This window comes from Elaeis guineensis, chromosome 10, assembly GCF_000442705.2.
Source record: "Elaeis guineensis isolate ETL-2024a chromosome 10, EG11, whole genome shotgun sequence".
Classification (NCBI taxonomy): Eukaryota; Viridiplantae; Streptophyta; class Magnoliopsida; order Arecales; family Arecaceae; genus Elaeis; species Elaeis guineensis.
Genome location: NC_026002.2, coordinates 22,957,468 through 22,981,747, shown reverse-complemented (window position 1 = coordinate 22,981,747; position 24,280 = coordinate 22,957,468). Strand labels below are relative to the sequence as shown.

Here is a 24,280-nt window from a genome sequence, read left to right as displayed (position 1 = left end):
TCCCGGGATGGGCGCGCCGAATCATCGGGCCGAAAGGAGGGCCCGGAAGCCGCCACGTGTCGCACATCGGTGAGGCTTCGATCGGCGTGGGGGCATCTCGGCCGTCGGACGGCCCTATATATATAGGACCATCCGGACCCAAGACCTTATTGTTGACGTTTTTGCTGCAGAGACTCTATCCGGGCGATTTCTCCGTCATCGCCGGCAGTCGTCTCTCCTCCCGCTCTCCAAAGGGTTTATTTCTGGTTCGTGGTCTTCCCTTTTTTCTTCCTCTTCTTCTTCTTCTTCCTCTTTGCTTCTTCTTCCTCTCCTTCTTCCTCTTCTTTGCTTCTTGTTCGGTTCTGGTGTGATGGCCGGAAATCCGTCACGGGGGGATCGGTCGGGAAATCCGACCGATGACTCTCGACCGACTCCAGAAGCTGAGGTCTCCTCGCTTTCGGGGCCGAACGTTGATCGGCTTCGGGAGCAGTATCGCATTCCGGAGCAGTTTCAACTTTTCGCCCCAGGGGCCGGCGGTCGGGTTAACAATCCTCCGCCGGGCCAGCTGGCGCTGTACGTCGAAGATCTTCGCGCGGGTCTTCGGCTCCCGATTTCGGAGTTCGTCCGGAATCTGTTGGATTACTACGGACTTTGTCCGGCGCAATCAGCGCCGAACTCTGTCCGACTGATAATCAGCTTCGTACTGTTGTGTCAGCTTCTGCCGACCAACCCTCGGATCTCGCTCTTCCGGGCATTTTTTGTGCTCCGACCCCACCCTAAAGCCCGAGGGTGGTGGCTCTTCAACCCCCGGAAGGGTCTCTCCTTCATCACTGCTCTTCCATCGTCCATCCACGGATGGAAGAATCAGTTTTTCTTCGTCTCATCTCCATCTCCTTGGGGCTTCCCCTCCCACTGGGGCGTGCCCCGAACCGAAGCAAACGACAACAGCCGGGTGGAGGCGGACGACCGGGAGAACTTTCACCGACTAAAAGACATGTCGGTTCCGAAGCAGAGGGAGCTTGTTACCGAACAAGCTCTCTATGACGCCGGCCTGAGCTTGGTCCCCCGACTAGGTATCGCCCGATCCCCCGGTCCTCTTTTCATTCGGCCCTTATTCCGGTTCTTAGATTAACACTTCTGTCGGTATCGCAGGGACACCTCCAAGGATGCGGCCAACCGACGTCGAGATTCGGCAGTATGCAGTAAGGAAGAGGCCGACATCGGGGGCAGGACCTTCGCGTCCACCGAAGAAGCCCACTCCCGCGGCGCCGACCATCGAAGCGTCGGCGACCGACCAGTCGGAGCCGGTGATAGCGCTCGCGGCTCCGACAGCACATCCGGAGGAGAGGCCAGTGGAAGAAGCGGTCGAAGGTACGTCGGTAGTCTCGTCGGCAGCGGTGGAGTCGGATGACGTTCGGGAAACTGAACACCATCCGACGGCGTCTGCGGCCGCTACGGGGGGTGCCGGTTCAAACTCGAGCATCCCCTCCCTGCCGGTTCCGTCGGTCGGGGCGGCCGATCGAGGGAAAGCCCCGATGGACCCCACGGACGACACAAGGTCGGGGAGTCGCACTGTGCCGCCCAACGCACAGTTCCCCGAAGGGGCGTCGGCGTTGGCCGACCACAACCTGGCCAGGAGGCTGTGCCAGGGAATCCTCCTCCCGACCGACGTGGAGGCGTTAAGGTCTCGGCAAGTGACCGAGATGTTGTCTTCGTTCTACCCGACCATGGTCGAGGTAAGTCCTGTCTCGCCTCCTTTTTCCTTAGTATTCTCGTTACTTTGTTTTCCTGATGAAATACTTGCGTCGGCAGCTGATCTACACTATGTCGGAGCTCGAAGCCGGATACCGGAGGTTCGGGAACGTCCGGGCGGCTTGGAAGGAAAGGTCGGCGGTGGCCGAAGCTGACCGGGCAATGTTGGTCGACCACCTAAAGCAGTCGGCCGATCGGGAGGCCAAGTTGGTGGACGAAGTCTCCCGCCTCGGGTCCGAGCTAAGGTCGGCCAAAAAAGAAGCCAAACGCAAGGGCCGGACCGTGCATCGTCTGCGGCGCGAGCGGGATGGCGTTGCCGTCGAACTCGAAGGCGAGCGCGAGCAGCTTCGGATCAGCCTGGAGAAGCTCGCCAAAGCTGAGGAGGATCTGTCAATCGCCCAGGCTGACGCCGACATAGAGAAGGCAGAAGCAGAGTCGGCAAAGGACTCGCTCGGCCGGGCGGAAGAGGAAGCAAGGTCGGCGAAGGAGTCGGCAAGCCGGGCGGTGGATGACTTCCGTGCCACCGACCAGTACCGGGAGGAAATGCTGGAGTCCGATTTCACGTCGTACCGGGTGGGGTACGAGGACGGTCGGGATGCGGTCCATGCCTTGTACCCGGAGCTGGACCTCAGCAGTATCATCCCGCCGGGGGCCGAGGAGCAAGTTACTGAAGAGATGGCCGACCGTCCATCTGGAGGCATCGCCGTGGCGGAGGAAGCCGTTCCGGAGCAAGTGGCACCGATTGCCAGTCCCCCACCGACCGATGGTCCTGCTTCGGCTGTCGACCCGGCACCGATCGTGGTCGATACACCGGTTATCCCCGATCTTTCGTCGGTCGAGGAGATCGACTCTGAAGGATGACCACGGCCTTGCCGACTTTTGGTTTCTTTTGTCTTTTCCTTTTTTTAGAACACTCGTAATCGGGCTTTGGCCTGACTTTGTAAACTTCTTTTGACTTTGAATGAAATCAGTTTTTAAACTTAACTTTTCCCTGTTTTCCTTTCTTTCATGAGTTGTGGAATGCATCCGAACACATGAGTTGCCAATTTATATAGGTCGGTTAGGACGTTCGGCAACCCACGCCACCACGAAGGTAGGCCAAGTCCCGACTTTCAATCAGCCTTTGATAGTCAAGGTCGTCAGTCGGGCACGTCCGTTGAGTCGGGAGCCGACCGACCGTGGTAAAGGTTCGGTAGTCGGGTTCCCTCTGACGCGTTCAGTCGAATGTCGTCCGGCGCATTCAGTCGAGGAGACGACGGCAAGTCGGATCCTGGTACCCTTGTGTCGGGTACCCATACTGCACCTCGTGATATACAGGGGTAAGCCGGATATCTTTCGACCGGCCGTAGCTCGATCGGTGAGTTATGAATATGATCGAGGTCGCATTGTGTGATAGACGGTGGCAAGCCGAATATCCTTCGACCGGTCGCAGCTTGGTCGGGAGTCGCGACGTCGGTCGCGCAGGCATTCCGCCTTTCTTTGGTCGGGGCCCGATCGGCGTGTTAGCCGATGGTCTGGCCCGAAAGTTCGACCGTAGTAGGAGTGTCAACTCTCGTCAATATGGTGTATCGATCCTGGTAAGGGTCCGATGTATCGTCGACCGTCGAAGGAGTGTCAACTCTCGTAAATATAAATATATCGGTCCTCGTAAGGATCCGATGTATCATCGACCGTCGAAGGAGTGTCAACTCCCGTAAATATAAATATATCGGTCCTCGTAAGGATCCGATGTATCGTCGACCATGGAGCCATCGGTTTCGCACGGATACCAAGTCCGAGTTGGCATGTCGGTGCTCGACCTTGGCGGGCGCCGATCGTTAGTCGAAGAGATAAACTCCGAGATTTCAAACTGGATTTGTATTCCGACTGGACAAATACAGAGTTCATTGGTAGTACAATTTCAGGTTATCGGCATTCCATGTTCGAGGAATGGGCTTCCCCTCTAGAGTCTCCAATCGGTAGGCTCTCGGACCATAGGTTTCTGCTACCTTGTAGGGCCCTTCCCAGTTCGGAGCCAGCTTCCCTTGGTCCAGGGGCTTCGAGACCTCTGCCTTCCTCAGGACCAAGTCACCAGGCCTGAAGAGCTTTGGTCTGACTTTGGCATTGTAATATCGAGCTACCTTCTGTCGGTACGAAGCCATGCGAATTTGGGCCTCGTTTCGCAGTTCGGGGAGGAGGTCTAGATCGGCCCTCCGACAATCAGAGTTGTCCGGCTCTTGATACTGCTCGACCCTTGAAGACGGCAGTCCAACCTCGAGTGGGATCATCACCTCCGTCCCGTAGGCCAAGCTGAAAGGCGACTCCCCAGTCGGAACGCGGGGGGTCGTTCGGTAAGCCCACAGGACGGAGCCCAGCTCGTCGACCCAGAGGCCTTTGGCTTCATTTAGTCGGGTTTTGAGTCCGTGGAGTAAGGTCCGGTTGGTCACCTCGACTTCGTCGTTGGACTGTGGGTGCCCGACTGAAGTCAGTCGGTGCGTGATGTGGAACCTTGCGCAGAAATTTCTGAAGTCTTGGTTGTCGAATTGCCGCCCATTGTCGGTGATGATAGTATGCGGCAATCCGAACCTGAAGATGATGGATTTTTGGACAAAGTCCTCCATCTTCCGCTCGGTGATCTGCGCCAAGGGTTCGGCCTCCACCCATTTGGTGAAGTAGTCGATGGCGACAACTATGAACTTTCCTTGACCCGACGCTGGAGGGAAAGGACCGAGAATGTCGACCCCCCACTGAGCGAAGGGCCATGGAGCAACAATAGGAGCGATTTGGCTAGCCGGGCGGTGTTGCACATTGGCGTACTTCTGGCAAGGTTCGCACCTCCGGACCAACTCGACCGCGTCCTTCCTCATGGTAGGCCAGTAGTAACCCTGTCGCAGGACTTTGTAGGCTAGAGACTTGCCCCCCAAGTGATTCCCGCAGATCCCTTTGTGCACTTCTCGGAGAGCATAGTCGGTGTCGGTCGGTCCCAAGCACCTAAGCAAGGGGAGGGAGAACGACCTCTTGTAGAGTCGGCCATCCATGATCACATATTGGGAGGCCGACCATCGGAGCCGCTTGGCATCCACGGGATCCTCGGGGCCGATCCCGTCGGTCAAATACCGAACGATCGGGTCCATCCAGCTTGGTTCGGACGTTAGTTGTAGCACCTCGTCGACCCGATCGACACTCGGCTGCTCGAGGTTCTCCACGAACGTCCGACCCAAAGAGTCGAAAGCCGAAGTCGCCAGTCTGGAGAGTGCGTCGGCACGGACGTTCTCCGACCTAGGGATGTGAGAAATTTCAAAATACCTGAAGCGGGCTACGAGGTCCTTCACTTTCTGAAGGTATTTGACCATGATCGGATCTCGTGCCTCGAATTCGCCCTTGACCTGCCCCACGATCAGCTGAGAATCGGAGAATGTCCGGAGGCTGTCGACGCCCAGCTCCCTCACCATCCTCAAGCCAGCGAGGAGTGCTTCGTACTCAGCTTGGTTGTTGGAGGCCTTGAAGTTGAATCGGAGGGCGTACTCGATGACCACCCCATCCGAATTTGTGAGCAGAAGCCCGGCCCCGCTCCCCTGAGCGTTTGAAGCTCCGTCGATGTGCAGTACCCAGGTGGAGACCGGATCTGGCTCGGAGGCCGCGTCTCGTCCCGGGTCCTCAGCTCCCGACCTTTGGTCGGTTGTCGGGCACTCGGCGATGAAGTCGGCCAAGACCTGAGCCTTCAAGGCAGGCCACGGTCGGTACTGAATGTCGAACTTGCTGAGCTTCATCGCCCACTTTGCCAGTCGTCCAGATGTATCCGGTCGGCGTAATATCGCCCTCAGGGGCTGGTTGGTGAGAACCACTATGGCATGGGTCTGGAAGTATGGACGGAGTCGTTGTGCGGAGACGGTCAGGGTGAAAATCATCTTTTCCGTCTCCGAATATCTGGCTTCGGTGCTGTGGAGCACCCTGCTGGTATAGTAGATGGGCTGATGGGTTCGATTCTCATTTTTTCGGACGAGCACCGAACTGACTCTCTCAGAAGATGTGGCCAAATAGAGATACAAGGTCTCTCCGACTTGCGGCTTTACGAGCAGCGGCGGGGAAGCCAAGTACTTCTTCAAATCTTCGAAGGTCTGTTGGCACTCATCTGACCAAGAAAAACCATTTGCTTGCCGCAAAGTTTTAAAAAACAGGAGGCACCTTTCAGCTGATCGAGAAATGAACCGGCTGAGAGCGACGATTTTTCCGTTCAACTGTTGGACCTCCTTCTTGGTGTTCGGACGATGCATGTCGAGGATCGCCTTTATTTTCTCAGGGTTGGCCTCAATCCCTCTCTGAGAAATGAGGAATCCGAGAAACTTTCCTGAGGTCACCCCAAAAGCGCACTTGATCGGATTGAGCTTCATTCGATGTCGTCGTAGAGTACGGAAGGTCTCCTCGAGATCCCGAACGTGATCCGGGATCTGCGCACTTTTCACCAGCATGTCGTCCACGTATACCTCCATGTTGCGCCCGATCTGATCTTTAAAGACCTTATTGACAAGTCGCTGGTAGGTGGCGCCGGCGTTCTTCAGCCCGAAGGGCATCACCCGATAACAGTAGAGGCCCTTGGGAGTCACGAAGGCGGTATGCTCCTCATCTTCAGGCGCCATCCGGATCTGGTTGTATCCGGCGAAGGCGTCCATGAAGCTGAGCAGTCGAAATTCGGACGTCGCGTCCACCAGCTGGTCGATCTTTGGAAGTGGAAAGCTATCTTTTGGGCAGGCTCGGTTCAGGTCAGTATAGTCGATGTAAATCCTCCACTTTTCGTTGGCTTTTTTGACCATGACAACATTGGCGAGCCAATCGGGATACGTGGATTCCCGAATGAAGCCCGCCTCGAGCAGCTTGTCCACTTCTTTGTCGATGACCCTCTGCCTCTCTGGAGCGAAGGACCTCTTCTTCTGCCTCACCGGCCTCATCGTCGGGTCGACGTTGAGTCGGTGGGTTATTGTCTCTGGGGGGATGCCCGACATATCCGCTACCGACCAAGCAAATATATCGGCGTTGGCCGTCAGCAGCTCCGTCAATAGTCGTCGTTCGGAGTCGGGCAGTTGAGATCCGACCCATACCTTCCGGTCAGGATTTTTCGCTATCGGGATCGGCACGAGCTGCTCGACCGGCGAACCCCGTTCTTCCTCCTCCCGTTGGTCCAGCTTGTCGATCGTCAGGGAGCCCCTCAACTCGTCATTTTGAGCGGAGATCTGGAAGCATCGTCGGGCGAGCTGTTGATCCCCGCGCATCTCCCCGACCCCATTTTTGGTCGGGAACCGAACGAGGAGATAGTACGTCGAGACGATTGCCTTGAGGGCGTTTAGTCCGGGTCGTCCAAGAATAGCGTTATAAGCCGAAGGCACTCGGACGACCGCAAAAGTTAAGTGGACCGTGCTTCGCCGTGGTTCGGTGCCGACCGTCACAGGCAGGGTAATTTCTCCTTCCATTGCGACAGCATCCCCGGTGAAGCCGATCAAGGGCATAGAAACCTTCTTAAGTCGGTCGGTTGACAGTTGCATCCGGGAGAAGGTCGAATAAAACAAAATATTTGTCGAACTTTCATTATCTACAAAAATTCTTTTTACATCATAGTTTGCTATTGTTGCCGAAACAACAACAGCGTCGTCGTGGGGAGTTTGGATGCCCCGAACGTCCTCCTCTGTAAAAGTGATTATGTCGTCCGGGCGTAGTTTCTTCGTCGGCTCCCCTCCCGCAGACATCCCCGGGCCCAGCCGCTTGGAGATCATATTGATGACTCTGGCCGTCGGCTGGTTAGTCACCGCTTCTTCAGTCGGCTGGGGTCGTCGGTCGGCAACTGGTTGGGTCGGCGGGTTCTTTCGAAATTTATCAAGATACCTCCGGCGAATGAGGGCTTCAATCTCATCCTTAAGCTGGATGCATTGCTCGGTGTTGTGGCCGTGGCCCCGGTGGAATCGGCAGTACTTCCGTCGGTCGAGGCCTTTTGCCTTCAGAGGCGGAGGCCATCGCAGGTACTATTCCCCCTCGATCTCCATCAAAATCTGCGCACGGGGGGCAGAGAGAGGGTTATAGGAATCATACCTGGGGCGTGTCGGCCTCGGAGTCTGCCGCTGGGGCGACTTTTGGTTCTGTCGTGGCGTCGAGACCCGACTATCGGTCGGGGGCCTGCTGGGTTCGGCGGGTTCCCGACCCTTCCTCCGCTTCTCCATCGGGCCTCTGGGTTCGGCCAAGCGTCGGTCGGAAGCTCCTTCATCCGCGCGCATGTACTTGTATGCGCGCTCCAGCAGCTCGGCGTACGTCCGGGGGAGGGTCTTGTCCAGAGAGTAGGTGAATCGGGACGCCCTCAGCCCCCGTTTCATGGCTGAGATAGCCATGTCTTCGTTGAGATCCCGGACCTCAAGCGTGGCCGTGTTGAATCGCGCCACGAAGTGTCGGAGCGTCTCATTCTCTCCCTGTTTGAGGGAGAAAAGGCTGTCCGACGTTCGCGGCGGCTTCCGGCTGGTGCTGAAGTGAGCCACGAAAGAGTGCTCGAGCTGCCCGAAGGAGTGGATACTTCCCGATCGAAGATCGGAGTACCAAGCCCTGGCAGCCTTGCGGAGTGTAGCGGGAAAGCCGATGCAAAAGAGAGCGTCGGTTGCCCCTTGGATCGTCATGAGAGCTTTGTAGCTCTCAAGGTGGTCGATTGGGTCGGTGGAGCCATCGTATGGCTCCACGTGCGGCATCTTGAACCGACTGGAAATCGGTTCGTCGAGAACCAGTCGGGAGAGAGGTTGGGCGGTCTGGAAGTCGACGTCGTTCGAAGACTTCTGGCCGTCCACCTGCAACTGCGCAAGCCAACGGTCGATTTCCTCGAACCTGCGCTCGTAGTCGTCCGTCCGTCGGTGCTGAGAGACCCCAGGGGTGGAGTCTTCGGAAGATTCCGAGAGGGAGGCGGACGGTGTTCGCGGTCGCTTCTCCTTCCTCGCCCATTCCAGCAGGAAAGGAGAGAGCTGCTGGGACTGTCGGTCATCGCGCCATGGCCGTCCCTCCTCCTCCCCGTGGGAGCGCTGTTGCGGACGCTCGCACGGAGGCGACGGGGACCGACGCGGGCATCGGCGACTGCTCCTGGAGGGCATCGGACGGGCCGTCGGTTGTTGCTGGAGGCTCTTGACCCCGTCCGTCAGTACGGTCATCTGCCGCACGATGGCCGCGATCTGCGCCTCCGTGGTCACCGCGGGGTGTGGAGAGCTAGGTTCCGCCGCTGAGGGTGGCGGGGAGGCCTCTTCCCGACGGAAAGAGCGTCTCGCCGACCCGGTGACCCTCGATCGTTGGGCTCTTGTCTTCGTCATCAGTATCTCCTGCTTGGGGAGGCAACAGTGCCGTATAGCTTGCTGACCCCCTACCTGGCGCGCCAATCTGTTACGGCCAATCCCCTCGTCGCCTGATCGCCGGAGAACGAGCGCCTGTATAAAGAAAAGTCCACACTGACCGGAGGCGGCTCCGGTGGGAGACCCTCCGACGGTCAAGTCAGAGAGGTGGTTGGGCAACAGTGAAATGAAGACAGAGAGCTCAATCGAGAGAGAGAGAGAGAGGAGCAAGCCTGTGGTTTTGAAGTCGAAAAGTCGTCTCTAGCACTGTTGCCTTCCCCGATATATATAGCGGAGCGTGGTATGGCGCCGTCATTAATGGCGCAGACAATTGAGGAGTTGTCAACTCACTGTAGACTGTCAGAGTCGCCGTAAAAGTGTCATATCGCCGTGGGGCTGTCAAGTCACTAGGGTTGATAATGCCCTAGGCAGGATAATGCCCCTAGGTGGCAGTGCCGCATGTTGCTGTCAGGACTGACACGCTCTGGCGGCTGTACGGCGATCGGAGTAGTCGACCGACCCTAGGTCGGTGGCCAGCTGAGTGACGTCGGATGGAGATTCGGGCCCCTTTGTTGGTCAGCGAGCCTTACGTGAGTCGGCCATCAGACTTCCAGGTTCAGTCGGTCGGGAAAAGTATGCCCGCCCGACACATCATCAGTCGGTTAAGGGCCGTGAATTGGCCGGTGATGGCGTTCGTCGGTCGGTCGCTCCGGCTGTCGGTCGGTCGGTCCCTCCGGCCGTCGGTCGGTCGGTCGGTCGGTCCGACTGTCGGTCGGTCGGTCGGGCTATCGGTCGGTCGGTCGGTCGGTGGGTATTCCCCAACAAAACCTAAACCTAACTCACAACAAAATAACCTAAACCCGATAATCCAAAACCCATTAACTCATTAAACCATTAACCCAATAACTCAAATCCATTAACCTACTAATCTGAATCCCTCATTTTTAATCCATTAACTCAATTCCATTACCCAACCCACTATCCTAATCCAATGATCCTAATTATTTTTTTTTCTATTAATTCCTCACCCCAATAATTTTTTCTGTTCGATCCCTTGACCCTATTCATTCTTTCCTTTTTATCCTTGACTCTTTGGAACTAGAAAATTATTGCTGCATTTACGGGAGCAGTCATTCCAAAATTTTTCCCTTAAATGATATTAACACCTTATGAAGAGGTACTTAAATTATGACTCCAATCTTTTAATTGGGAGTAGAAGGTTACTACATCCATAGTAACAACTATTTCAAATTTCTCTCTCATATGAAATTTCAATTGAGAAGTGAAAGGCTGCCGAAATTGAGATAGCAACCCTCCCATGGTGATGAGAAACATGTTGTGATTTCTCACATGATGTCCTATGAAATTGAAAAATTATTGGATTGTTGCCAATAACTTTCCAACAAATTAACGATGGAATTTAGAAATAAAAAAAAGATAGAAAAAAAGTATGTGAACTTATTTTTTCTCATTAATCTCTCCAAATGCATGTTTCTTCGATTTTATTTGTTGGGCTCTCCTAATTTTTTTTTTTTTTTTTTGATCCTATGACTTCTCGTGTATATGTACATAGGATGGTCTGAGAGAAAAAAATAGAAATGATTTAGATTTGACTATTCATTTGTTCTGTCTCATTGCTCTGTTTTCATATTTGAAAACCCTTCTCCCTCCATCGAAAAACCACCAAAATTTCTTTTCCCATTTAAAGCTAAACATGCCATTACTCTTCTCTTAATTAACAAGCAAGATGCACCTTTGAAAAGACATTTCACAGTCCACTGGTTTTTTTCTACTCTTTCTCTCTTTGTAGTTTACTGACATGGCACTGACGTGGATGTGACATATTTCTGATGTAGATTGTTGTTGCTGATATGCCACAGATATGCAGTATTGACATGATCTGATGATATAGCCGGTTGCTACAGTTTTTTTTTTTTTCACATCCAATTATATATCTGTTTGTCTCTTTTTTATCTTTTTTACTTTCCTTGGGGCATCCGGGCACGGCAGCCAGAAAATTTTAGAGCCCATCTACAATGCGACATGTGTCCCATCTGAAATAGCAATACGTGCTGCAATGGAAGAGAGCTCTAAACTCTTCGTTCATATATTGCATGGACGTTTCTTTTATATGCAGTGGATCAGTTTGGTGGTGGGCCCTATGTGATCTGCATCTAATTTTGGCCCATGTCTAGACCGCTGCACATGCATTTCACGTGATTTGAAAAAATTCCAAAACCTTGAATGAAAAATAAAACATACATGCTTGTCCTCCCATATCCAATATATATATATAAAATAAAGCCGGTGGGCCATTAAGTGATCTTAATTTTAGCCAGCTCGGCGCTTGTTTGAATCAATACAAATATTGTGCATATACATTGCTTGGAAAGAGCCCAAAAGTTTGAAAAAAAATAAAACACATATGATAAGCCTCCTATATCCAAAAAATATAAATTATTAAAATAAAATAGAGCCAAAATTGGGATGGGCTATTTAATGATATTAATTTTAGCAAGTTCAGGTCATGTTTAAACCAATACTAATATTGTGCACATGCAGTGTACGTGACTTGGAAAGGGTCCATAAATTTGAAAGAAAAATAGAATATATGTGATAAAGTCTCCAGCATCCATAAAACTATATTATTGAAGCAAAATGGAGTCAAAATTGGATGGAATCCAAATAGGAGCATTCTCATTATAATAGTGAAAAAAAATAAAATCATGCTTCAAGTTTGATGATCGGAGGTACAGGCTGAATATGTACTTATTTAAGTAATCTTCACGATGGTGATTTTTCATGTTATGCTAAAATTATTGTTCAAAAAGTCATCTGCATAAAACTTTATGACTTAACTAGTAGTAAACCCACACTGTGCACTGATTCTTTAATAAATATTATAGAAAACTTAAAAAGATATAGATTATTGATACCTAATCATCTTATCATGTATTTGGTTATACAGTCACTGGTCGAGCTGAATAAAAAAAAAAAAAAAGGTTTGCATGAAAAAGTGATGACAGAAGATTCGTAAAATCTGATTTACTTCTTCTTCTTCTTCTTCTTCTTTGTTTTTTTTGTTTTTTTTTGTTTTTTTTGTTTGCTGCAGGAGATGGCGTATTAAAATCTCTATGTGTGGGAACGAAGAAATGTCTGATATTGTTGTAAAAACTACAAATGAAATATTTGTGGTTTGCTCCAGGATGATAAACATCAAACGGATGGTACCTAGGTATGGGTAAAGCTAAATTTAAAGAAGGCAGTGTATCCAAGTCTATACAAATGGGAACAAACATATGTTTGATATTATTATAAAAATCACAAATAAAATTTTTATGGTTGGCTCCAAGATGACAAACATCAAAAGGAAAGTACTTGGCCATAGCTAAAGATAAATTTAAAGGAGTATCTTCTCGCAAGAACTCGACACGGACACCCACCTCAAGGGTTGTGACAGCAAATTCTTCTGAAACATGACATGAAGATGGTCTAGCACTGGTATTCTAACAAACATTAGCTTTTGTCGTTCATCTTCTTGAAAAAATTGTCACCTTAAAGCTAGCAATATTAGTACTGTAATTTGGTGAGCCAAATGCAGTTTGGAAGATATAGGTGACAAAGAGAATCTTTTCAATAATCGAGGATAAATTGAATCTGTTTGATCTTACATCCACTACAAGATTAATGTTGGAACACCAATTAATTATTAAGCTAATTTGCCAAATTTTATGAAAGTGGCGACACCAGTTTCTTCCTCAACATTTGCATTTAATTTGTACCTTGAAAATAAGTTAACAAATACTAGCCAACTTAATTTAATGGAATAAATATAATTTTATCATTTTTAAAGAGTAAAGAGAAACAAAATCTATATAAGTATACCAAGATACCGAAGGTTAATTATTTTTTTCACACCGGCTATACCAAAAATCATTCCCATAAATTTTCACTGAAGTTTTGTAATTATAATATACTTTATATCATCAACCATATGAGATATAGATTGTTTTCAAGATTATTTTACACATAAATTTTGTATCCTAATAAAGAGATGATAGATAATATACAATTATTGCATCAATAAATTGTAACAAAGCAAAATTGTAGCAAAGCCGCAAATAAATCTTGGCACATAAGTTCAATTTTCTACTAAACAAATATAGTTTTATGCTATAATAAATACCCAAATTTCATCCTCCGACTGAAACAAAAAAGACATCGAATCAATCGATTATACCTAAAAATTGTTAGGATCCAATTTGAGCAAGCTTTCAATTGTTTTTCTATTGGCTGCTGCTTCTTGTTGAGGATCAACAATGACCTGTTTACCTTGTGTTATGAATATACTTGGAGTAGTTGATATGGTTAATTTGTACATCAATTTATAGGCATGTTCAAATAATGATATATGAAATTTCTATTCATTGACTGTTAAAAAAAATTATTGGCAACCTACTTTGGTACTCCACTATTTCTGGGAATTGCAAATCCACATAATATCTTGATGCAAAAAAGGTTGATAACACGCTTTTCTAAATAGAGATTTTTTTTTTTTTTTTTGTGATTTTATGATATGCTATATATTATTTAAACAAATTTAGGCAAAAGTTATCTTTGTTCTTACAATCACACCAGCCAAAATAATTACAATTGAATCTTCATTTTCCTTTTCATGGATGAGCATTCCATCAAACTCCTTAGCAAATTTATCCCAAAATGTAACCAATCATTTTTGCATCCCACGGGATTATAAAGATGATTTTATATGTTTTGTGATATTTGAACATCATAAAGCAGAGTAAAGCCGAGGAAATAGAGGTGAATGTATATGCTAAAAATAATTATATAAAAGTAATGCACATTATTTCTAGTTTTTGATTTCTAGATTCCTTCTTAAAACTAATTTTTGCCTCATGTATCTGCTCTAATAGATCTATGCTTACGAAGTGCCCAATTACATCTATAAAAAAATAAGCATATATTGTATTTTTGCATTGCATTTTTTTAATGTAAAACGATATATGCAATATTTTTTATTACCTATTAGATAAAGAACATTATAATTTTTTGATAGAATATTATCAAAATCAGTAAAATTAAATTTTTGGAAAGACATAGAATTAGTATTGTCATCTAATTGTTGTACAATTGTCCATCAATTGATGTAGATCATATGCAGATGCACAATTGCTTTGAGATTTTTTTTTTTAATTTTTTATTGAAGCAACGTTAAATATTTCTAGATAATATATACTTCCTTCCGCGAGAAGATTCTTAAATCAACCAACATCCTCCCTTCATATAGATGCTTGAATAGAAGATCTTTGTTAAAAAGATATGCTGATGGATGGGTATCTCACTGTGCTAAATTAAATATCAATAAAGATATAAAAAAGAATGTTATAACCTCTTCATTAAGTAGTATACAATCAGTACTAATAAGTTGATTATCCATATTTGGATTCATTGAATCCCACATTCTTAATACCTTTACTTTGATTCTCCAGCTATATTTTTCACATGATAGAGCTAATAGCAAATTGTATTCCATCTGGTTTGTTAACATACCGAGAAATGATACCGGCATTCAATAAATGTAGATATTTTAATTTCTCAATCAAACGATAGTAGATAATAATAGCAAATAAGTACTTGCTCAATATAAAGAAATACCTGAAGGCAAATCCAAAAAAAATTATTTATAAATAATAACCTTTGTATAATTTGCCAGTGTAGTATATTCAATTATAATCAAAATTTTGAGACCATTAAGCAAAGTCACTCTTGAAATAGCAATATACATCTATTCATGTGAGAATTTAGGTCTAGCAGATAAAGTGCTATATATTTTAAAATCTATTTCTAATTTTTGTTAATTGTCATTGTATAATAAAATTTTATTGAAAAATGCCTTCTGTTAAAAATAAACTACTATTTTGCATCAGAAATCTTTATATCAATCCGTGGAATATACACTTTAACACCAATATGATTATCAGCGATGATTACTGCTTCAATTATTTTTGCAGTCAGCTACTTAATTATCTCATTGCAAAATCTAGTATTTTAATTAATGTTCCATGATAATATTATAGGAGCACCTAGCTGTAGAATGGCATTAAATTCTAAATAATTCAAAAATTTGGTAGGATAAATAATATCTTCAAAGCCAGCATTTATTGATGATTTGCAAATAATACCAGAATTTAAGTATATTTTTTTCTCCATTGAAATCAAAGAAAGTAAATATAGATTTATTTCATCCACTGTTTCATTCATAGATGTATTAATAGCTCGTACTTTTAAATACGTGGAACTATTATAATTTTTTTCAAACTTTTGTTAAATTGTTAAAGATTTTGATTCCTTCTCCTGTGAACTTGAGCAGTTATTTTAGTCTTGATTGAAGTGTTCATATTGCGATTGTTTCAACCTACAAAAAATAGAAAAGAGAAAAATAGTACTGTATGTAAGAGTTAAATGAATAAGTAGTAAAATAGTATAGTTATATAATTTTTTATTAGATTGATCTTATTAGGCAATAAGCTATAGAAAAAAATAATTTTTTTAATAATTTTTATTAGAAATATGCCATGAAGATAAATATATTTTTTTTCTTTTTATTTGGCCTCCTCGATGATCAAGATGCATGATTTTTTTTTTCTTCTAAATTTTAGAGAGGGCTCTTATTTTCTCGCTCCTTTCCATTTAACGTGTATGGATGGAAAAAGAAAATCTTTACACACCACATACAACGCAGTAAAAATACACCACTCCATTTTATTGGGCCATATAGCCACCGCTTTCCAACGTCCATTTAATGCCTATAATTTTATTTTTTTTATTTGAAATTTTGAATAACAAAAATGTCCCACACCGTTTGAAAAAATTATGACATTCTATGGTATCAAATTATGACTTGCTGCTTGATCATAGAATATCATAAGGAAGGCGTATCTTTGTCATTTAAAAATATCATAAATTTTTAATGACAAAAATATTTTTTTATAATTTTAAAAAAAATTATAATTTTTTATCACATGAAAAATTATAATTTATTTGTAGAATGTCATAATATAACTATAGATTTCCATAATTTTTTCAAAAAAATATTTTTATTATTTAAAATTTTAAATAAAAAAATAAATTATAAATATTAAATATATATTAAAATAATAATTATATAATTTAATAAAATAAAATAATATATTTTACTGCGACCGCAAAAAAAATTACTTTGGATAGATATAGATGTATATCTGCCCTCGTTGGCTAGTTTTGCCTGCGGTCTACCAAATGCGAGCGTCCCGTCGTGTCCCTAACAAGAAGGGTACTTCCGAAAGGAAGAAATTTTGATTCAATTTATTTTTTTGGGATAATTAAGTTAATTTATTTAGGCATGGTGTGGGAGAGGTCTCGTTCTTACCACAGAGTTGCTGCGGCTTAAGTAGCAATGGTGGAAGCCTCTCTTTTCCACGGATTCCAACCTTTCTCACCTCCATCTTCTTCTCTTTGGCTGGCATCCCCTTTCCGAAGAGAGCATTTGTGGGTCTCTAACTGGTTCGGCCTTCGGCTTGTTTCCCCAAGGATTCACGACACCGTAGCACTGTTTTGAAGGCAAGGCCCAAATCTTTTGCTTTCTATGCTTCATAAAGTTCGATTTTTTGGTGGATTTGGGGATTTTTGGTGGTTTCTAGGTTTATATAATCCTGTTCATTGATCTTGGGTGTTATTCTATCTTTTAATCCAAGGAACTGAATATGTTCTGCCGGCTACGTGCTTGAATCGAGCATTTTCCTTCCATTGGATGTTATTTATGCCTTATTTTCTCAGTTTTAGATGTATAGCTAAGTTTTATTCTATTATATGGAGCTCCTCACTCCGGTCACTCTTTTGCTGCTGTCTGCTGCTCTCCTTCCCTGAACCCTCCTTTCTCTCTTTATCTACACGCAAATAACTACTTCAGGAGTCTTCTATGAGTCGAGGAAAGGAAACATTTGTCACGGATTTTCTCCTAAATCTCTTGGATTCTTCGTCTTGTAAGCGTTTTTCTTATAATATTTGCTTCATTTTATTCTTTTATAGCATCACATAGATCTTGGTTGGCTTTATAACGGTTAAAGAAGTCATAAGGCCCTCAAAATTTTCTGGGTTAATCGTTATCGTTGACCTACTGATGTGTGTTTGTCAATTTGCCTCATTAGTTGAAGTTTGGATAACCCTGATGAATTGAGGCAGTATTTTGATGGTGCTGAAATTTGAAATATCCATGAGAAGGCAGTCGATCAAGAACCTTGTTAAAATTAGGGAAAAGTAAGGGAATTAGCCACCATGTGTTTGTTTTGTGTCTCATTAGCTTTGTTGGTTGCTTGCAGAACTTTGTTGATTGCTTCCACCCTCCATTGCTGACTATGCAGTTGCAGGATTAAAACATTTTCAATTTGTATATCCCTGTTTCTGTCTACATAAACTTTTTGTTGTGAAGAAAATTTGAGCACTGCTAATGTGCATAGACTTGTCAATGCAGGAAGAGTTAAAGCACCTATGGCTGTTTATAGAAAATTGACTTCTCGAGCTATCTTCAATTTTATACATGTTGATGTGGGAATTATCAGAATCTCTAAATATTCAATAGCTTCTTTGTCAAGATTTGGGTATGCATGGGATAATGATGATTTTTGGTTGAGAAGATTGGACCACAAGGATTGGCTTGCACCAAATGAAATCCTGAAAATATTTAAGAATGTCAGAGATCCTGAGCTGATTATTGGTGCATTTGAGAAGGCCTCTAGTCGGATGGATTATAAGCCTAGTGAGGCTCTTTACACTTTAATAATTGAGAAGCTTGCTTGTGCACGGAAATTTGGTGTTATTGAGGATCTTTTGGAGAGGTCAAGACTTGAAAAGTGCAGACTTTCTGATGAATTCTTTTATAAATTGATAAAACTATATGGCAATGTTGCGAATCATCCTGAACAAGCCATTAAGACGCTCCTTAGGATGCCAGATTTTCATTGTTGGCCTACAACTAAGACTTTCAATTATGTGCTCAACATGCTTGTGTGTGCTCGGCAGTTTGACATCATCCATGAGGTTTACTTGAGTGCTCCCAGGTTGGGAGTTTGTCTTGACACCTGCTGCTTTAACATTCTCATCAAGGGCTTGTGTCAGTGTGGTAAATTGGATGCTGCCTTTTCCTTGTTACATGAAATTCCAAAACAGGGATGTAGGCCCAATGCTACAACTTATTCAACGCTAATGCATGCTCTTTGTAAGGATGACAAACCAAGTGAAGCATTTGAGCTATGCGAGAGAATGGAGAAAGAAGGTTGCCATCCTGATACGATAACCTTCAATATATTGATATCTGGTCTTTGCAAACAAGGGCAAGTGGCAAAGGGGATGGAACTTCTAAAGACAATGAAACTAAAGGGGTGCTATCCAAATTCAGGAACTAATCAAGCACTTCTTTATGGCTTGCTTAACACTAACAAATTTGTGGAGGCTAAACATTTTATGGACATGATGATCTCTGAAGGGAGGCGGCCTAGTTTTTTGTCCTACAAGCTGACTATTGACGGTCTTTGTAGTAAGAATCTTTTAAATGATGCTGTTATGGTACTGAAGAAAATGGTACAACAAGGATTTGTTCCTCGGGTTGGTACTTGGAAAAGGATCCTTGAATGCATGTTCTAGAAGATGAATCATTGTTCTTCCTTCATTGTAATACTTTCCATTGCTGTCAGCTGGTAGAACTAATTGATAGAATGGCCAACATAAAATTCATTGATCGTGTGAGGATATAAAAGCCTGTATTTACTAAGACGTTGATTTGCAAAATTTAAAGTATCTTTAAAGGTGCATTTTACAATTTTATACTACCGTTTCTGTATTGTTGTAGTACATATTATGGTTTGACATCTGGTTACAGGTGATATCTTTGGGATTTCCGTCTTTGGTATTCACCTTCTCTCCATTTTTTAGCCATTATATATGGTAAGAAAAAAACGCAAGGGCTTGCAAGGGTACCCCTTCCACGTGCATCCTTTTGTGTAAAGTTTGGCTAGGCCTGGGTCTCCTTTAGTGAGTGACATGCTGAACAAGCCATTAAGATGCTCCTCGATACCAGACTTTCATTGTTGGTACAAGCCCCTGCTTTATCTGCGATGGTGCCTGTGGTGGTGCCTCAGCTGGGGTAGAAGTCTAGTACTCCTTGTGTTGCCTGCGTAGGGGTAGAAGTCTAATACTCCTCCCAATGTGAAGTCTCCCCTTGGGATAATGGCCTAGCTGCCACAAGGCTTGAGATCACACGCTCCACCAACATCCTGAGCTACTCCTCATCTATCGTGATGGTAGAAGATGGTCTTCTGCTCTCTAGCTAATGGGGTCGGGGCTCAAAGTCAAATGTAGCTCCGAACTGCCAAATATCTCAAAATACTATTTCTTTTACTGTTAGGATTTGATGTCTCGATATTCGGTTTACATTGAGCCCACAACGAGGTCCGCGACGAAAAATGGAGTCCAACGAGATCAAGATCACTTCAAACGGAGTTCGGATAGAGGAGATACGAGCTTTTGAAGTTGACACGGAATTCGGAGTGGTAGAGGATCGTTGGCGGTTGGCAACGGAGCGGCGGCGGTGCGGCCAGCACGCGGGCTGGGCGAGCGCAGGGTGCGGCCCAGCGGGCGGGCTCAGCCCGGGCGTGTGGGCCGGCCCAGGCCTGGGCGGGCTCGGCCCGGGCGGGTGGGTCGGCTCAGGCCTGGGCGCGCGGGGCGTGGCCCATGCCCAGGTGCGGCCCAGGCCCAGGTGCGGGCTGGCCCAGCCCAGCGCATCGCGCTGGGAGCCCAGATCCCAATCCACCGTGGATCGGGAGGTTCATGGCAGACCGCGTGGGCATTTTCCACACATTTCTCACGGTCAACGATACTATTCTGTGGATCGGAGTGCAATCGGATGGCGCGGGTTGATCTAGATCTCGATCCGACGGTCTGTGGCCTTAATACCTAATCAAACTCAGATTTTAGCCCTTTAAAAGGGGCTGATAGTGAACAGAAGGCGTGTGTGGCTCGATTTTACGCCGCAGAAGATCCGTGAAAACTTGTGGAAGAGAGAGAAGGGCTGAGATGCTGAGAGAAGGAGTAAGGCTTCTGGACAGCAGACAGCGGTCGCTTTAGGGGTTCAGGGAGTCTTCCAAGAGAGAGAGCTTTTGTGAGGGTGAACTTTCTGTGAGGGAAAATTTGGGTGTACAAAGGTTGAGGATGAGATCTCCTCTTATAAAATTTTTTTTTCATAGTGAAGTTTGCATGCCCCATAGAGGCGAGCCCTTTTGTGGCTGATCCACGTATTTTGATTGTTACTGTTTTATTTCTTCTTTCTTCTTGTTGCATCGCGTGGTACTGAAAAGGTTCTGGGACGTGGTGTCCTGACCAGACATCCACCCAACAAGTGGTATCAGAGCGAGGTGGTACAAGGATGCAGATTGCAGCGGTGGTGAGCAAGACTGAAGATGGAGAAGATAGAAATAATTAAGATGGAGATCAACAAGTTTGATGGGAAGAGCAATTTCTCCTTATGGCGGACAAGGATGAAGGATGTGCTCATCCAACAGGGGTTGATCGATGCTCTCTTGTGCGAGGAGAAGTCAACCACCATGGAGGTGCGGGATTGAAAATGGCTACAGATGTAGGTGGTGAGTACCATCTGCATGTACCTAGCGAATGAGGTGGTGATCTATGTGCTAAGCAAGACTTCTCCGACGGTGCTGTAGTCGAAGCTCGAGGAGTTATACATGACGAAGTCTCTCACCAACACTCTTTTCCTCTGGAGGCAGTTTTACCAGCTGTGGATGACTGAGGAACAGAGCGTGCAGGAGCATTTAAGCCACTTCTAGAAGATCTTCACCGACCTCCTCAGTGTTGGTGAGAATGTTGAGTAGAAGACCAGGGTGCTAATTTTGTTAGCGTCGCTTCCACCTTCGTATGAATCCTTGGTGACTGCTTTTCTAGTGGGGAAGAGCACCATCAAGATGGACGAGGTTACCACGGCAATACTCTAGAATGAAGTTTTCAGGAGGGAGAATCCGATTTCGAGCTCAGGTGGTGGTAGCTCAGCTTTGGTGGCTTTTGGAGGAGCAGAAGGTGGTAGACGGAGCGACAGAAGATCGCGATGAGGGCGGTCCAAGTCCAAGAGGGACTTGAGCAAAACTAGGTATTACCAATGTGAGGAGTTGGGGCATCTAGTCAGAGATTGTCCTCAACTCAAAAATCGGACGGTGGCTGTTGTAACGACGGTCGGAAGCGATTCAAATGGAGATGTCCTGGAGATATCTGATGAGATATCTACTTCTTCCCAGCAGTGGATATTAGATTTTGCATACGTCCATCATGTATGTTGTAGAGAGGAGCAGTTTGACTTCTTGAAGAACAGTGAGGGCATTGTATATCTATTGGACGGATCGAGTTGTGCGATCAGAGGCATCGGGACGGTCAGCTGGAGGACACATGATAGTGCAGTGAGGAGATTGGGGGAGGTTCGATACATACTTGATTTCAGATAGAATCTTATCTCACTTAGCAGACTGGATTCGAGAGGCTACAGAATGGTAGCTAATGGAGGAATCCTGAGGGTGCTATGCGGTGATAGGATTGTACTGAAGGAGAAGAAGGGGAGCAGAGGACATTATTATCTGGTAGAGAGCCCAGTGCGAGGTGGAGCTTTGAGAGCCACATGGAGCTCAGAGCGAGGTGGAGCTCCAGGTGGAGATGGATCGGGCACGAGACAAGAGACTCGGGAGGAGGAAAGGCGACGTCGCAAGGTGAGATTTCTATTGCCACAGGATGATGTCTCGAGTAGGTCTCAGGTCAGGAGGAACACAGTATACAATGGAGATGGGATCGAGCGGTCTGGCTCGACTTTCATGTTTGCCCATCTATGATCAGCAAGCGATTGTCCCAGAATATGGGGGTGAGGAGATCCAGAAGCTCTCGGAGTTAGGAGGAGACCGAATATTGAGTCGAGATAGAGATTGTTAGGATTTAACTCCTCGAGATTCGATCCATATTGAGCCCACAACGAGGTTCGCGACGAAAAATGAAGTCCAACGAGATCAAGATCACCTCAAATGGAGTTCGAATGGAGGAGATACGAGCTTTTGAAGTCGGTACGGAACTCGAGGTGGTAGAGGACCGCTGGCGGTCGGCAACGGGCCGGCGAAGCGGCGGCTATGCGGCCGTGCGCGGTGATGTGTAGCCCAGGCACGACCACCGTGCGGGCTGGGCGTGCGCAGGATGCGGCCCAAGCTCGGGCGCATGGGCGCGTGGGCTAGCCCAGCGCGCTGCGCTGGGAGCCCAGATCTCGATCCCCCATGGATCGAGAGATCCATGGCAAACCGCGTGGACCGCATGGACGATTCCTACGCATTTCTCACGGTCCACGATACTATTTCATGGACTGGAGCACGATCAGACGGCACGGGTTGATCTGAGTCTCGATCCGACGGTCTGTGGCCTTAATTGGGCTTGATTAGGACTCTTAAACCTAATCAAACTTAGGTTTTAGCCCTTTAAAAGGGGCTGATAGCAAACAGAAGGCATGTGTGGCTCGATTTTACGCCGCAGAGGATCCGTGAAAACCCATGGAAGAGAGAGAAGGGCTGAGACGCTGAGAGAAGAAGGAGCAGGGTTCCTGGACAGCGGACAGCGGTCGCTTCAGGGGTTCAGGAGGGTCTTTCAAGAGAGAGAGAGCTTTTGTGAGGGAGAACTTTCTATGAGGGAGAAATTGGGTGTACAAGAATTGAGGGTGAGATCTCCTCTTGTAAAATTTTTTTTCATAGTGAAGTTTGCATGTCCCGTGGAGGCGAGTTCTTTTGTGGCTGATCCACGTATTTTGATTGTTACTGTTTTATTTTTTTTCTTCCTGCTGCATCGCATGGTACCGAAAAAATCCTGAGAGATAGTATCCTGACTAGATATCCATCCAACATTTACTATGTTTGCTCTGTTGCTCCTCCAAAAGTAGAAATACAGATGTTAGCCTCTGACAGCTCAACAAAAGTGGAGGATCCAGCCTTCTGCTGCCAGAATAGATGGGAGTGCATGCTCTTGAGTGGCTCCAGCGGCTTTGAGAGAAGAAGAAGGTGCATTTATCTCCGATCTCGCTTCACCATCTCCTTTCCGAGCACCTCCTTTGGACTTCACCCACCATCCATCTATCCTGAAGTACCCATCCTATGCAAAGTCTGGCTGCTGGGAAAATTCTTTGTACACCATCTGCAGTATAGAATATCCGACATGGAGAGTCATAATTTTAAAATTTTAAATAAAAAAAAATTACATATATTAAATGCATGTTGAAAAGTAGTGGCTATGTGATCCAACAGAATGAAGTGGTGTACTCTATATCTAATTTTCTATATCATAGATGGTGTACAAAGAATTTCTCTTGATCACTATATGTCTGAATGGAACAGCTCCGAGCAGTCTCTCCCTCCAACTTTACTCTCAACTTTCTGGTGACCGAAGTAAGATCCATAGTATATAGCACCAATGCATTAGACCTGCTCACTATCTCATGAATTAATTTTATCATAAGGGCCGACATGTTCAAAAGGATGCCTTTAATGATATGGAGCATAGTATATATATATATATATATATATATATATATATATATATATATATTGATGTAGAAAGTGTATCAAGTGAAAGAAGTGGCTTAATGTGAGAGATGAGAGGACATAATAATAATCCTTAGATCCACATCAATAGTTCAAATGAGAACATGGTTGTCTAAACTGTCCAAATATCTTTAAGGTTTATTTATTTATTTTTTTACGTATATACGTGATGTTCATCTGAACTATTAATGTGGATCCAAAAATTATTATTATGTCCTCTCATCTCTCACTGGGGCTGTTCATAATTCGATTTTAAACCGAAAACTGGTTCGAACCAAACCGAAAAATCAAACCGAAACCGAATTGAGCCAAATATAATTCGATTCGATTCGATTTTCGATTTTTATTTTCAAAAATTTTGATTTTTGATTTGATTAAAAATTAAAAAATTCAAAAATCGAACTGAAAATCAAAGTCATAATTTAAATTTATGTTGTTTAAGAACTTGGTTACATGAATGAATGATTGGATATTAGATTTTGTCTATTATTATAATTTACTGTAATACTTGATTACTTATTTGTATTGTAGATAATATAATTTTTGATA

General features: G+C 45.6%; 1 protein-coding gene across 2 annotated transcripts; it reads left to right on the top strand.

Annotated features, from left to right (window-relative positions):
* The first annotated feature begins 16,348 nt into the window (after positions 1-16,348).
* On the top strand, positions 16,349-18,934 carry LOC105059831 (pentatricopeptide repeat-containing protein At3g14580, mitochondrial). Of its 2 annotated transcripts, none has more exons than XM_010943288.4 (2): positions 16,349-16,673; positions 17,584-18,934. In XM_010943288.4, the coding sequence occupies exon 2, from the start codon at positions 17,601-17,603 to the stop codon at positions 18,750-18,752; it is 1,152 nt and encodes a 383-aa protein (XP_010941590.1). In that variant the 5' UTR covers positions 16,349-16,673; positions 17,584-17,600; the 3' UTR covers positions 18,753-18,934. The 2 variants fall into 2 exon arrangements, with proteins under 2 accessions (XP_010941590.1, XP_010941591.1); XM_010943289.4 differs by having other exon boundaries at positions 16,349-17,499.
* The last annotated feature ends 5,346 nt before the right edge of the window (positions 18,935-24,280 follow it).

Bases quoted from the DNA above. Each gene is read 5' to 3' on its own strand.
- LOC105059831 (XM_010943288.4), top strand. From the start codon at position 17,601: ATGGCTGTTTATAGAAAATTGACTTCTCGAGCTATCTTCAATTTTATA.